Source organism: Chenopodium quinoa, unplaced genomic scaffold, assembly GCF_001683475.1.
Source record: "Chenopodium quinoa cultivar QQ74 unplaced genomic scaffold, ASM168347v1, whole genome shotgun sequence".
Lineage (NCBI taxonomy): Eukaryota > Viridiplantae > Streptophyta > Magnoliopsida > Caryophyllales > Amaranthaceae > Chenopodium > Chenopodium quinoa.
The window spans coordinates 3,667,299-3,680,813 of record NW_018745024.1 but is presented as its reverse complement, the minus strand read 5'-3'; the positions used below and the strand labels follow the sequence as shown (position 1 = coordinate 3,680,813).

At 35.5% G+C, this 13,515-nt stretch overlaps 2 protein-coding genes across 5 annotated transcripts; one reads left to right on the top strand and one right to left on the bottom strand.

Moving 5' to 3' along the window:
* The first annotated feature begins 1,360 nt into the window (after nt 1-1,360).
* On the top strand, nt 1,361-7,180 carry LOC110708324 (ankyrin repeat domain-containing protein 13A-like). Of its 2 annotated transcripts, none has more exons than XM_021886425.1 (3): nt 1,361-1,730; nt 1,940-3,852; nt 6,262-7,180. In XM_021886425.1, the coding sequence occupies exons 2-3, from the start codon at nt 2,281-2,283 to the stop codon at nt 6,652-6,654; spliced, it is 1,965 nt and encodes a 654-aa protein (XP_021742117.1). In that variant the 5' UTR covers nt 1,361-1,730; nt 1,940-2,280; the 3' UTR covers nt 6,655-7,180. The 2 variants fall into 2 exon arrangements, with proteins under 2 accessions (XP_021742117.1, XP_021742118.1); XM_021886426.1 differs by having other exon boundaries at nt 1,918-3,852.
* A 398-nt stretch (nt 7,181-7,578) lies between these two features.
* Nucleotides 7,579-12,882, bottom strand: LOC110708325. 3 transcript variants are annotated; one of them, XM_021886429.1, is made up of 8 exons: nt 12,678-12,882; nt 11,227-11,606; nt 10,151-10,506; nt 9,816-10,065; nt 9,413-9,578; nt 9,231-9,333; nt 8,676-8,804; nt 7,579-8,287 (listed from the first exon to the last, which is right to left on the bottom strand). In XM_021886429.1, exons 2-8 carry the CDS (start codon nt 11,456-11,458, stop codon nt 7,787-7,789), a joined length of 1,737 nt encoding a protein of 578 aa, XP_021742121.1. In that variant the 5' UTR covers nt 11,459-11,606; nt 12,678-12,882; the 3' UTR covers nt 7,579-7,786. The 3 variants fall into 3 exon arrangements, with proteins under 3 accessions (XP_021742121.1, XP_021742122.1, XP_021742120.1); XM_021886430.1 differs by lacking the exon at nt 12,678-12,882 and adding an exon at nt 12,460-12,653 and having other exon boundaries at nt 9,816-10,058; nt 10,168-10,506; XM_021886428.1 differs by lacking the exon at nt 12,678-12,882 and adding an exon at nt 12,460-12,652.
* Nucleotides 12,883-13,515: the final 633 nt, after the last annotated feature.

Here is a 13,515-nt window from a genome sequence, read left to right as displayed (position 1 = left end):
CCCTACAACCCAAAAAATTTCAGAATAGACAGCAGTGTTAACACAAAATTACATAAACCATAAACAAACAAAAAACACAGTCAACACGAGCACATCAACTCACCACATCCTTTCTACCACCAACACCACTTCCACCGGCTTCAGATCATTTCCTCTTAGTCATTATCCAATCCTACCATGTTAACACAAGCACTTAATCATCCAATTTCATACAACCAATGGAATCAATAAACTTCATTTACACAGTGATTAAATCCTAACTTCAACAATACCTTAAAAAATGTTTGGAAAACAGCTAAGACCAAAATCCAGAAAAGGGAGGACATCATTACCCTACTCATAAGCCCAGAATTTACAATACTCAACATTCCTTCAACGTATAAACAACTACTTAAAGGTTTCAACCTCCTCATGCATGAATAACTAAATAACACAGTATAACACGCATTCATCTAACATCCATATCACAATTCAATTTTTTTGAGTTACACCCTAATCACAAACACTAGGTGACTAGATTTTCCCAAAGTTAGAAGGTAATAATACGGAAAAACCATTATACACTAAACGATTTCGCCACAATTGACATTCACGGAATCAAGATTAACACCACTACACACAAACCCTAACTGACTTGCTTATTCGAAAATTAAAAGGTAATAGATCGCAAATAACATTAAATTCTACTCAATTTCACCAAAAATGACATCAAAACCACTCGCGAACACAAAATCATACTAACTCACACCCTACCACCGACCAAGTTAAACACCCACACAAATTCAATAAAGCCCAGAAAATGCAAAATTCAACGACTTACCTAACAAAACAGGAATTCACTACTTCACTTCACTTAACAAAACCCGACGGTATGCTCTGATGAAGCCCAAAAGACGAAGGATGACAGAGGAGAAGAGAATAAACCAGAGAACTTTAAGAGTCAGAGAAACAAATAAGTTAGAAGAGAGAAAAATAACTAAATGAAAGAGAGAGAAAGTTAAACAAAAGTTAAAAGGACATTTTCAAATGTCCCGATACATTTCAAAATATAACGGAGTCAATATTAAAGTCAACACTATAAATAAAAGAAAACAAATTGCATTTTATTGACTCAGCTAGCCAAATTACCTCTATGCCCTCCTATTTACAAAGATTGTAAATAGTTCCTATGCGCCTAGATGCACTCTGAAAATCGCTCAATAAATAAACATTTTTGAAGATATAAAAGGTAGGGATAAATTGTTAAAGTTATACATTGTCATATACTAAATGTTTCAATTATTATAAAACGGAAAAGAAATTTTATAAAATCGTAGGGTATAGAAAAGCTCAGAAAAAGGCAGATGGAATAAGGGTGGTCCGATGATAGACAGAGCCCAGTAGAGAGGTTCACCGTGCTGTCAGCATTAATGGGTCACCTCTGTAATCTTTACCAGTTAACGTGAAAGAGAGAGAAAAATACTCCCAAAAAAAATAAGCGAACTTTTTTAACAAAAAGAAAAGAAATTAACACCCTTTTAATTTTTATATATTTTTTTCTTTCAAAAGAAAAGGGAGAGCGTGGGAGAATATAGATCCAAAAATCTCTGAATTTTAGAGAGAGAAAGTGAGTCAATCACAGTCATTCTACTCATTTTTTTACCAACTCTCACCAACTGTAGTTGAGTTTTTGAGGATTAATTCTCTAATTTTTTGGAATATTTTAGCTTTCTTGGTGAAATTTTTTCCAGGTACTTAATCCTAATTTTGTTCTTTGTTTTTCTTGGGTTTTAGTTTCTTGGATTAATTAGTTAAAGATTTAATTATTGTTAACTTTTTTTTCTTTTTTGTTTTGAATCTAGTTGATGCTGAATCAAAGGTGTTGTTTAATTTACTGCTGTTTGTGTTCTGGGGTATAACAGTTTGTTTAATTTGCAGTTTTTTTTGTACCCATTTGCAGATTTAAGGTCTGTGATTAATGTTCTGGTGAATCTGGTGAAAGTTTGGTAAATTTTGAGGAAATTGTTGTTATTTTGTCATTTAAGGCTGAATTAGTTGTGGGGTTGTTCAGATTTGGCAGTTGATTGAGTATATGGTTCAGATTTGACTGTTGGTTGAGATTTCTTGTAAGAGTTTTGAAACCCTGGAATTTATATTTCACCATAGTAGAGGAAAAGTATTGGAAAGTTTCGATCTTTAAGTGTATTAGATTAGATGGCTGCTTGGAAATGGAAGAATCAGCAAATTAGGCATTGAAATTAGTAAGTGGAAGAGGGTGAGAGACATTTAGATTGAAAATCAATGGAAGATTTGTCCAAATATGCTCATAGCCCAGCTCATCTAGCTGTTATGCGCCGAGATTATGCGGGTTTAAAGCGTATAATTTCGTCCCTTCCTAGACTAGCTAAGGCAGGAGAGGTTACTACTGAAGATGAGTCTATTGCTGCTGAGCTTCAGGCTGATGAGCTTTCTGCTACGATTGATCGACGTGATGTTCCTGGCCGGGAGACTCCGTTGCATCTTGCGGTGCGTTTGAGGGATCCTACATCAGCAGAAATTTTGATGGCTGCTGGTGCTGACTGGAGTTTACAGAATGAGAATGGATGGAATGCTCTCCAAGAAGCTGTTTGTACAAGAGAGGAGCAGATTGCTATGATAATTGCGAGGCACTACCAGCCTCTTGCTTGGGCTAAATGGTGCCGTAGGCTTCCTCGAATTGTTGCCTCAGCATCTAGGATTCGTGATTTCTACATGGAAATATCATTCCATTTTGAGAGTTCTGTTATTCCTTTCATTGGCCGGATTGCCCCGTCAGATACTTATCGTATTTGGAAACGTGGGTCTAACCTACGCGCTGACATGACTCTTGCGGGCTTTGATGGGTTCCGTATTCAACGTTCTGACCAGACGTTTTTATTCCTCGGAGATGGCTACTCTTCGGAGGATGGGAAGGTGTCTTTGCCTTCAGGCTCATTAATTGTCCTTGCTCACAAGGAGAAAGAAATCACCAATGCTTTGGAAGGAGCTGGTGCTCAACCGTCAGAATCTGAAGTTGCCCATGAAGTAACGTTGATGTCTCAAACTAACACATATAGACCAGGCATTGATGTCACACAGGCTGAGCTTGTTCCTCAAGTGAACTGGAGGCGACAGGAGAGAAGTGAGATGGTTGGAAATTGGAAGGGTAAAGTGTATGACATGCTTCATGTAATGGTGAGTGTGAAGTCTAGAAGAGTTCCTGGTGCTATGACTGATGAGGAGCTTTTTGCTGCTGATCCTGAAGATAAGCTTGCTAATGGGGGTGAGCATGATGATTTTGATGACATATTAACTGTTGAAGAAAGAAAACAACTAGATTCTGCTCTTATGGGATATTCCGAGGGTAATGGCGAGGATGATGAGCATGGTGATGCTGACTGTCACGAAAGTGGATTAGGGTCTGCTTTTGAAAATGGTGATTCAAATGGTAACGGTAAAGAGAAGAAAGGTTGGTTTGGCTGGAACAAGAAGAACTCCAAAAGTGCCAATGATGATGCTGAGGATGCAAAGACATTAAAGAAATTCTCAAAGCTTGCTCCTGAAGGGGGCAGCCTAAAACATATTGATTCTCAAAAGGATGACGCAAGTGATCCAAAGAAAGGAAAAGATAAGAACAGCAAGAAGAAAAAGAAGAAAGGGCCAACCAGTGAGTCTAAGCATGAGAGTGAATACAAGAAGGGTTTGAGACCTGTTCTGTGGTTGACCCCAGATTTTCCTTTGACAACCGAGGAGCTTTTGCCATTGCTAGATATACTAGCGAATAAGGTTAAGGCTGTTAGGAGACTTCGAGAACTTTTAACCACTAAGCTACCATCTGGGACATTCCCTGTCAAGGTACTTTCACTTACCTCTTCTATATCATCTTTCAATGCTTCCCTGTGCTGTTTTTTACGTTTTTTTAGGTTTACGTTGTATTCCTCATTTATTACTTTTATCTTTTAGAGTTTGTGAAATTATTATTACTCTTGTCATTTATTGAGTGGTATCTAACATGTACCTGTCCTCTAATGTCCATTTATACTTTCAATTTCAAACTTGATTTTTCATTTTACTCTGACATTGTCTTTTCATTTGAAGAAACATATTTCTTTAGTTGCTAATCTATTATTCATGATTACTAGAATCTTATGGTAAAATCTTTGCATTAGCTGACAATGTCATATAGAACAGGCCACTGGCATGTTTCCTGTACATGAAACAGATATGGTAATTTATAGTTCTTCAAGATTTAGTTAGATTAGTCTACTGTTGCACCACTCTATTGGAAAACAGTTTGCACATTCCACCAAGATGTGGTTAGCAGTATAACTCAGTGGATGGGGGTTTGTGTGGATTAGGTAACATCGGATGTGAATTGAGTAAAGATCTGTAGCTCATCTATCAAGCCTTTATCTCTCTGCCTTTCTGCCCCCATTAAGAGATAATTGACAAAAAGTGAGAACAAATAATAATAATAATAATAATAAAAGAAAAAAAGAAAATCAGTATGAGGTTGTGGTCCAGTGTGCTGCAGATGGGATTGGTTGGTTATACTGTGATCTAACTTTAGCTGATGCTTTGGTCCCATAATAAGTTGGAAGCTGATTTTGCCATTAAAAGAGTCCATGCAACGTTCAGGTGCTGTAAGCTTCCAGCTGTATGTTGAGCTTAAATGTGAAATTTGAGTAGTGCAAAGCTGTGGTGGTCTTTTGGGATTTGAGTTGGTTTAATAGTCTAGGGTACCCATTTTTTTTTTATTGATGTTCTTTTTTATTGTGTATGCCACCCTTAATTTATGTAAGCTGAGCCTGTTTGCTGTGAAAATAGGCTAGGTATGCACTTATTATTGTCTTTAATGTAGGGACTTTCATTCATTTAAGATCACAACTTAGTTGTGGTGCCTGACTTATTGAAAATATTGATAAATTTTTTGGCACTTTTTGCGACGTCAAGCTACCTTTTGTTACTTCTCATGCTTCTCAATGTTTGGACATAAGAACACTGCTGGAAGTACCCTTGTGCCCTGGTGAGATCTCAATTATAAGACAAATGACCTATTGAAGGAAAAGGAAGTTTTTTTTTTTGGTTTGAGAGAGAGAGGGGGGGGGGGGAGAGTTGGGGTGCAAGCAGTCCACCTGGTTGCAGGACAACTTATGAACAAAATCAAAATTGTGATCATGCAAAATCTTATGGATAAGATACAGAACATAATATTTGTCAATGCATCCTACATCAGCAGACAAAAGAATATACAAACCATCATTTTACTATTATTTTTTGTACTAGCCAAAGGGCAACAGACCTAAATGATCCATTGGGTATCGCTTTTGTTTCGATCATTTTAGTCCAACTCTAAATCTTTGGTGTGGGAGGAAGGGTTGGATGGAGGGAATGTTATTTGTCATTCTGTGGTTCTCCAATTTGAAAGCGGGGAGGTAGGGTATGGAAGAGGGGGGGCCTTTTTGGAGGTATTTTGGCATTCTAAAGTTAATATGTTGGCTTTGGATAATTTATTGAGTCACATATGCATAGGCTTAGATTCATGATCATAGTGGCATGTCAATCATTCATTCTAGGCCATTTTGGAGATATTTTGGCATTCTGAAGTTAATATGTTGGCTTTAAATTTAAAAGCTAGCTAATCTATTGAGTCACATATGCATAGGCTTAGATTCATGATCATATTGTGGCATGTCAATCATTCATTCTAGTTGCTGTATTCTGTTGTCATCAAGTGTATTTGGTATTGTATTATTGTTGCAGATGTATTTCATGATATTAATGTTTGTGGAATGAAACATGGTCAATGGTGCCCTGAATTTTCAGCTTATCAATGTAAGGGTGATTGTTTCTCCTTCATGCTTTCACACACCCTGACTTCCCCCTTTTTTGTTGATGAGATTCTCCCTTAGTGGGTGGGGCCTTAGTTGGGGTTTTTTTGGGGGATATTCTTTAAATGCAGCTCCTATTAATTTTATTTATCTGCGACACTTAAATAAAATGATGTGCATAATTGCTTAATAGAAAATGTAATACAGTTTTCTGATCCATTATGCCTTTTTTTTTATCCATTCTCTCTTTGAATGTAGAATATGGTAACTAATGAGCCTTGTCTGGTCTAAAGTGCTGTGAAATTTTGTCTATTGCTCTTTACGCTGATTTGGCTTTTTTAGGCTTATACAAAGACGTACACTTGATCTATCTTCAGTGAAAATTTTCCTCTAAATCTAGCTGTTCTAAGCTCCTACTTTTTTCTTTATGCAGGTCGCCATCCCAATTGTTCCAACAATTAGAGTAGTTGTCACATTCACAAAATTTGAGGAACTCCAGCCTATAGAAGAGTTCTCAACACCTCTTTCTAGTCCAGCTCATTTTCAAGAAGGCTCAAAATCGAAAGACTCAGAGGGGTCCTCTTCTTGGATCTCATGGATGCGAGGAAGTCGTGGTGGGCAATCAAGTGATGGTGAGAGCCAAAGTCATCGCTATAAAGATGAAAATGACCCTTTTAGTATTCCAGCGGACTACAATTGGGTTGATGCCAATGAGAAGAAACGTCGCATGAAAGCTAGAAAAGCTAAGAGCAAGAAAAACCGTAGACCAACAACAGCACCCAAAAATGGGGATATTGGACAACAATTGAGTGAGGAAGTGGAGTAATATCTGCAAGGAATGATGTCTGTATCAAGTGAAGAGACTCCCGTTCAAGGTAGAGGTAAAAATCTCTCCTTATGTGCACTCAAAACATTAGACCAAGTGATGGAATGTTACATGCTGTTGTGAAAGAGAGGGAGGGAGGCTGCAGGGCAATTCTTGTTGACCCCAAATGGCGCTTCTTCATGCTGTTGTGTTCTGTTATGTGATGTGAAATTCGTGAAGTAAAAGCTACCATGTTTCTTGATAGCATTGTTTTTGTTCTAACCTTCGTTTTTCCTCCCTTAGACCAGTGTTATGTATCTATTTATTATTTTTCTCACCCACAAGGCATTTGTTTGTTTCGTAAGTTTTTGTTCATCAATGTTAAATTGATCGTTGTTTGTACTTACTTTGATGTGTAGTTTAGGGATCACATCAATGTAGCTTGATGGCGACAGATCCGCTGATATGTTACTTCGTTGAAAAGCTTGCTGACTTATCTTTCTTGGTGCTAAATTGCTTTTGCAAGTGTTACTAGCTACGTTGCCAATTTTGATGAATTTGTGGGGTTGATTTTGTAATTTAGTGTTGAGAGATCGAATCAAGTTCTACCTTCTTGGATTAGCACTTTGCAACTTTACTCAATGGAGTGTTACATCATTCGACACAACTTTGTTAAATGGGGAATTACATCATCTTACAAAATCGCCAGTGTATTGAAAAGGAGAGAAATCCGAATTTACTATAAATCTAATGACATGAACTTTGTCTACAACGGGTGTATTGTATACAGGACGATATAGCAGCTCAACTACATTTATATCTATATACTAGTATAATAACTCGTAGTATAAATGACTTTGTTGCTCGGAAAGCTTCTGTATGTGCAATCTTCTCGTCTTCTGCTTCCTCTTCAGTGTAATTGTAAAAGATCAGGTAGCAAGACAATCAGCATAAAATGTATATAGCTTTATTTAGAGCTTACTATTGAAAATCATCAGAGAGGCAGAACGATACATTTATGGCCCTCAAATATACAACAATCTACTCTGTATTTACAAGAAAATATGTCGCCACATATTTGTACACAAGAAAGCAAAATTGATCGATTGTAATCTGATCTACAATGGAATTTATAAATACTGATTCTTTCCCTTCACCAAAATCGGTCCTTGTTAACACTCAGATATCCGGCCATGACTTTCCCTCCCGTGTTCCTCATACCATCAATCAAAAAACACCACGTGGAACCTAAGGCGCCGATGAAGAAATCAGCTTCAGTGGCCATCAAGAAATTGACCAAAGGATATTCCGTGCTTGTCTTTCTCCCAAGGCTCGCCTCATAGGTTGCCATTGTTATGTTGCTGACTTGCCTTTTTACATTGGTGAAGTAGAAGTTCCATCCTGATGAAGTGTAATGCTTTGTAAGGTCGATGACTTGTTGCATCTCGGTGGATAACCAGATGCTCCTTAAGTCCGGGAATTGTTTTCTTATCCTTTCAGCTAGGCGCATGTACTCTTTGAACTCCACCACCTTCATTTCGCAAGCTTTGTCTCCCATTCTTACATGCATGCTTAGAAGTGGTCTTGGAATCCATGGTTTGCGGTTGGACCATACATATTTTTCTATCTCAGGTGCAGGGTGGTCTGTTTCGTCCTGTTATGAAGGAAGCATAGTGATTTTGTGATTATACATCATACACATTAGCAATTCCAATTGGCTCATCATAAAAAATGACTAAAAATCCAATCTAAAATCCTGGATGAACACAATAACTTCGTCTCAGGATGAACTAACTGTATCTGGAATGCCTAATGATATTTCTGAACAAGCACATAAAAGAAGGGCTCATTAAGTGAATGGGTGTTACTATACAAGATGAATCAAAGTAACCTCTTTTTCCGGAGGAAGTTTTGAATTTTCTTATGCAATCAGATGAGGAAACAAAGGTGACTGAACATGATTATGCTGAAATAGCCTGTGTGCTTGATTCATCTTTCTAGATGTAAAGCAAAATGGTTTAAGAGTTACGTTGCATGCCTACCTTCAGCCAGTCTCCATTACTATTCGAGAGGACCATTTCTGCAGCCTCCTTTCCAAATGCAGCATGTCGAGCAACATTCATTAGATGGCATGTGTAGTCAGTCGGAAATCTCATCAGATATCGTACAGCCTGACAGATTAAACCAAGTTAGTAATAAGTGTTGATTTATCATGTTATGTACACAACCAAGGAAAACTAAATCATGAGATTAGACTTCTCGTTCTCATTGCATACTCGTTCATGAGACGAAGCAGGAGGTTGCTGTCCTCAAGTCTGATCCAAATACTACGCTATTCTCTTTACATAATTATAACTAAAGCTAATATGTACGCTCAGGTGATATCTCAAAATATAACTGCTGATGATGCCAAACATCTATTAATATATTCCTGTACATGTAGCTAACTCTAATTCAGCGTGTTCAGAACTTCAGATGAAATTCAGAGGGAAAGGGAGATTTTCGGTTATTTGCATAAAGAATGGAGAAAGGGAATGGATGGCAAGTAATCCATTAGACTATCACCAAGCATAACTAATTCATGAACTAGTTATTACCTGTGCTCGCCACCATCTTCTGTCCATTTTCCGATGAAATGCTACGAAACTCCCGTTTATTTCTGTTGTTGGTTGCAAATAACTCCAAGGAGCACCCCAGTTTCTGCAGTAATTCAGTACACATGAATATTTCGCATCGTTCTCAGAAGATAATGTACTCGACAAAAGGTGCAAGAAATTACCTAGGAGTCCGTCCTGCCCATATCTCCTTAGAAGTGTAGTTCTCTTTTGCTTTTATGATACCCTTGTCCCATGCTTCCTTATGATTCATGAGTTCAAAAGCACGATTCCGACATTCTTGGGATGTCTCCGGAAGAAAGTAGCAAGACCAACTTGCATGAGATGATCCTGTAATATCCATCAAAAGCACACTGACTTGACTAAATTCAGCACTCTTAAGCACCATATCTCAAACAGGTTATAAGTTAGCTACTTAAAACACTTGCATATGAGTTTCAACAATTAAAAAAAAAAGCCGAAACTTAGGCATGATAGTATTCATGACCTAAGATGTCAATTCAACCAAACTAATTAAGCACTAATAATTCCGATAAATTATGCACATCCATTTAATGTAGCTATTACCTTTGCAGCCCTCATGATCAGCACGGTTGTAGTAATTTGTTACAAGCACCCTCTTCTCAGAAATGGCAAGAGCAAGAAGTCCACACATTCCAGCAATTTGTGCACCTATACCAAACCCGGGGAGTCTTTCCCAATCAGCCACAAGAAACTTCACTTGAGGGCCATGACAGTTCAATGGATGCTGATGAAGCCATACATCACGCTGCACTTTCCTTGTTAAGGGATAATTTTCTTCATCAGATCCTGTAATCTACCAATGTAATGAGGATGCAGACATTAGATTATAAACAAAAGGGTAATTCACATACATTGTTGAAGATAATATAGAAACATACCCAGGGAGGATAAGCACCTTGAGACATATCCTGATGCCTGAAATCATTCAACTGCTCATTTTCCGAATCCTTTGAGTATACGTCTAATGATCCCTTCCAAAGGGTCCAAGGGGGGAATGTTGCATTACCAACACGTGTATCTAGCCTCTTGTTCATCAGGGCTTTTGACTTACAGTTCTCTAAATGAGGAGCATTCGGGACACTTGATTTCGTGTCTGTCCATGGGTCTACAGATTCATTAAGTTGCTCCAAGTTGAATAGTAGCATAGACACCTTATCGTCGTCACAGCACAATTTTTTCCCCCTTGGATTCACTTCCTTCTCCACTGTTCTTGAGTTAAAGTCACTGTCTCCTACTGTATCACAGCAAATTACAACTTCAGACTTTAAGACATGAACAATGAGCCCAACAAAAGAAAAAGTCAATTACTTTACCAAGAAACACTACAAATCTTGATTACTGGTCTTGTAATCAATCATGTTGCATTTATATCTTTACTCTGTTACTTCCTCTGTAGAACACAATGCCATATTTCTATTTTAGGCCGTCCCAAAATAATAGGTCATTTTCAATAATCGGTAACTTAGAATTTACCTAAAACTATGGAATATTGACTCATTCCTTTAAATGTGAGTACACGACTTGTAACAAATTATTTAGGCACAGAGGTACATTGTGATATGTGAATCATACTACTTTCAACCTAAAACAAAATTCGTGAGTACAACTACAAAACTTTAAATAATCGAACCTTTACAATTCATAGCATACATTTTCTTCTAAAAAAACTAATTTCTTCCTATGAAGTACATTTATGTCTTCTCAATGTCTAAGGTAAATGCACTACAAACAAACAAATTATTTCATTTCCATACAATATACTCCCACCCTCCCACAATCAAATTATCTACTTTTTGCACGGAAATTAAGGTACCTAAGAATTAATAGAGGACAAATCTATTTTGGAGTAAAAGATGTATATTTTAATGGAAAATGTTAAACGTAGCCCTTATAGGCACATCCCAATTTTCTTAACCAAATTCAAATGTTTAACAAATCGAAAAACTCGACTTACAAGTAATCTGTGGATTAGAGCTCCAGGGCAAGATAGCAGCTGAAATCTGATGAAACTGAATGCCATCGAATTCGAAACGGCCGAAGGAAGTAAGAGCAGCAAGGAATAGAGAAGTAAGACAAACTCCACAAAGAAATCCAACTACACAAATTTGACATGGAAATGAACTACTCATTGATAATGCCTTTTGTGACAAAACCCTTTCAAGACCCTTATGATCTTCTGCTTCCATTGTTTTTTTCAGTGTTAAATTTGATATATTAGACCAAAATTATTGGGATTATATCAAATCTTTTTTAAAGAAAGTGTCACACCCATCAAAATAGCAACTAACTTTTTCAACCACTTTATCACATGAAACTGCTTCTCATCCTTTGTTTCTGTGAACAAAATAGTACCAAAAACAAATGTTAGCTAGAAATTCACCAAAAAATTAAATTCTCTTTCAACTATTAACCAGAAAAAAAATTTAAAAAGAAAAAAATTGTGACAAAAATGATGATGGTATTTTTTTTATTTTTTTATTTTTATACTATATGATATTGATGTATAATTGAGAAATTAAGACTTGGAGCTTCAAAATTTATGGTGGGTGTATCAACCTCGTTACATGCATAATAATAAAGTATTGTTATTAATAAAAAGGGGAAATTTGGGTTTATAAATTTAGTAATGTATTTTCACGTATGGATTAAACATTAAAAATTAATAGAATTCTTGAAAAAAAGAACTTGTTATTTTGTGAAAGTATTATTTAAAAAAAAAACTAAAAAAACCATAAAGTAAAAAAAATTAAATTCGAGATAAAAGAGTAAAGTCATATATCATGTATTAATGGTTTAAAAAAAAAATTACTTTGTTGGGAGATGGAATTTAGGAATTGCATGAACTCGAAAACTCTGAAATAAAGGAAAGGATAAGTATAAATTCCAAAATATTAAAAAAAAAAAATTACAAGAATCAAAAAGAGTGATAATTCATAAATGAAAATTCAGTGAATTATCAAAATTAAATACTCTTAATTGGGTATATTTAAGAGAGATAAATAAAACAGAGAAAAGATTAATTTAGCCATTACCATGTATAAAAAATGATGAGAATAAGAATTTCCAATTCTCATGTAAAATTCAAGAAAAAGATTTAAAATGAAAATTAAAAATACCCAATTTCCATATAATTTTGAAATCAAATTAGAAAATTAAATCACAGGAAAATAAATTCAGATAAAATTACCAGGAAATTCTTTGTGATAGAGAAGCAGATAATTTAGATTACTGTTGAACAACTGAACATTTGTGAGAGGAAAAAAACAGAGAGAAAAGTAAAAGAAGAGTGAAGAAGAAGAGGAAACAGAGGAACACTTGTATAAACCAACAAAATTGAAGATAAAAATAAAACAAAAAAAGAAATGGAAAATGAATACGAACAAAGAAGAAAAGAATCAGACTTACAAATAGCATGCAAATAATGTTAAAATGAAGCCAACAAATTGAAGAAAAATAGAGTAATGTATTATAGTAAAGTTATAAAAAATTAAAAATGTGTGGAATTTTGATGTTGAGAATTTTTGTTGTAGTATATACGTTGGTCTAAGGATGATATTTGTTGTGGGGTGGGGTAGGAGGTTATGTTATTATGTATGTGTATATTATTCCAAAAAGCTTACAATATTATAGAGCCTTTCTTATGAAGATAATGTACGGACTAATTTCAAAAAACCTTTTCTTCATCTCTTTTGAACATTCTTCACTATTATATATTTTTATACTTGTATATGCATCACTTGTCATTTTACCTCTCTTAATTAGGATTCTATTATGATAAATAAATAAAAAAAAAATGTTATAACTAAAGTGATTATGTTCAGATTTTCTTTTATTATTTTCAGGTTTAGTTATGATTTTAGAAGTAAAACCAGAATGTTGTTTATCCGGACATAATATTACATTTGACAATAGATAATAGATAATTATTTCTTATAATAATTTAGGTATGGTTAGAAGTACATAACTTGTAGGAAACCTATATCAAAACCCATAAGTTATAATGTATTATATTAATTACTAATTGATAAATTGTTAGTAACTAAGGAAATTAATAATGAAGTTTATTCAAAGGGTTTAAGGGTTATGACTTTTCATTGTTTGGAGAAATTTCTTTCTTGTTGAGTAAAGTACTAAAAGCAAATGAATGTTGCAAAGGAAGTAGATTCTATCAACTACAACTAAGAATATATTCTTATAGTGGAGAAGAGGGGACCCCCCTAAATAGTTCTTTGCCAAAAACACT

Bases quoted from the DNA above. Each gene is read 5' to 3' on its own strand.
- LOC110708324 (XM_021886425.1), top strand. From the start codon at position 2,281: ATGGAAGATTTGTCCAAATATGCTCATAGCCCAGCTCATCTAGCTGTT. The intron at 3,853-6,261 runs GTACTTTCACTT...TTCTTTATGCAG, and splicing joins CTGGGACATTCCCTGTCAAG to GTCGCCATCCCAATTGTTCC.
- LOC110708325 (XM_021886429.1), bottom strand. From the start codon at position 11,458: ATGGAAGCAGAAGATCATAAGGGTCTTGAAAGGGTTTTGTCACAAAAG. The intron at 10,507-11,226 runs GTAAGTCGAGTT...GCTGTGATACAG, and splicing joins CTCTAATCCACAGATTACTT to TAGGAGACAGTGACTTTAAC. The intron at 8,288-8,675 runs GTAGGCATGCAA...CCTTCATAACAG, and splicing joins GTAATGGAGACTGGCTGAAG to GACGAAACAGACCACCCTGC.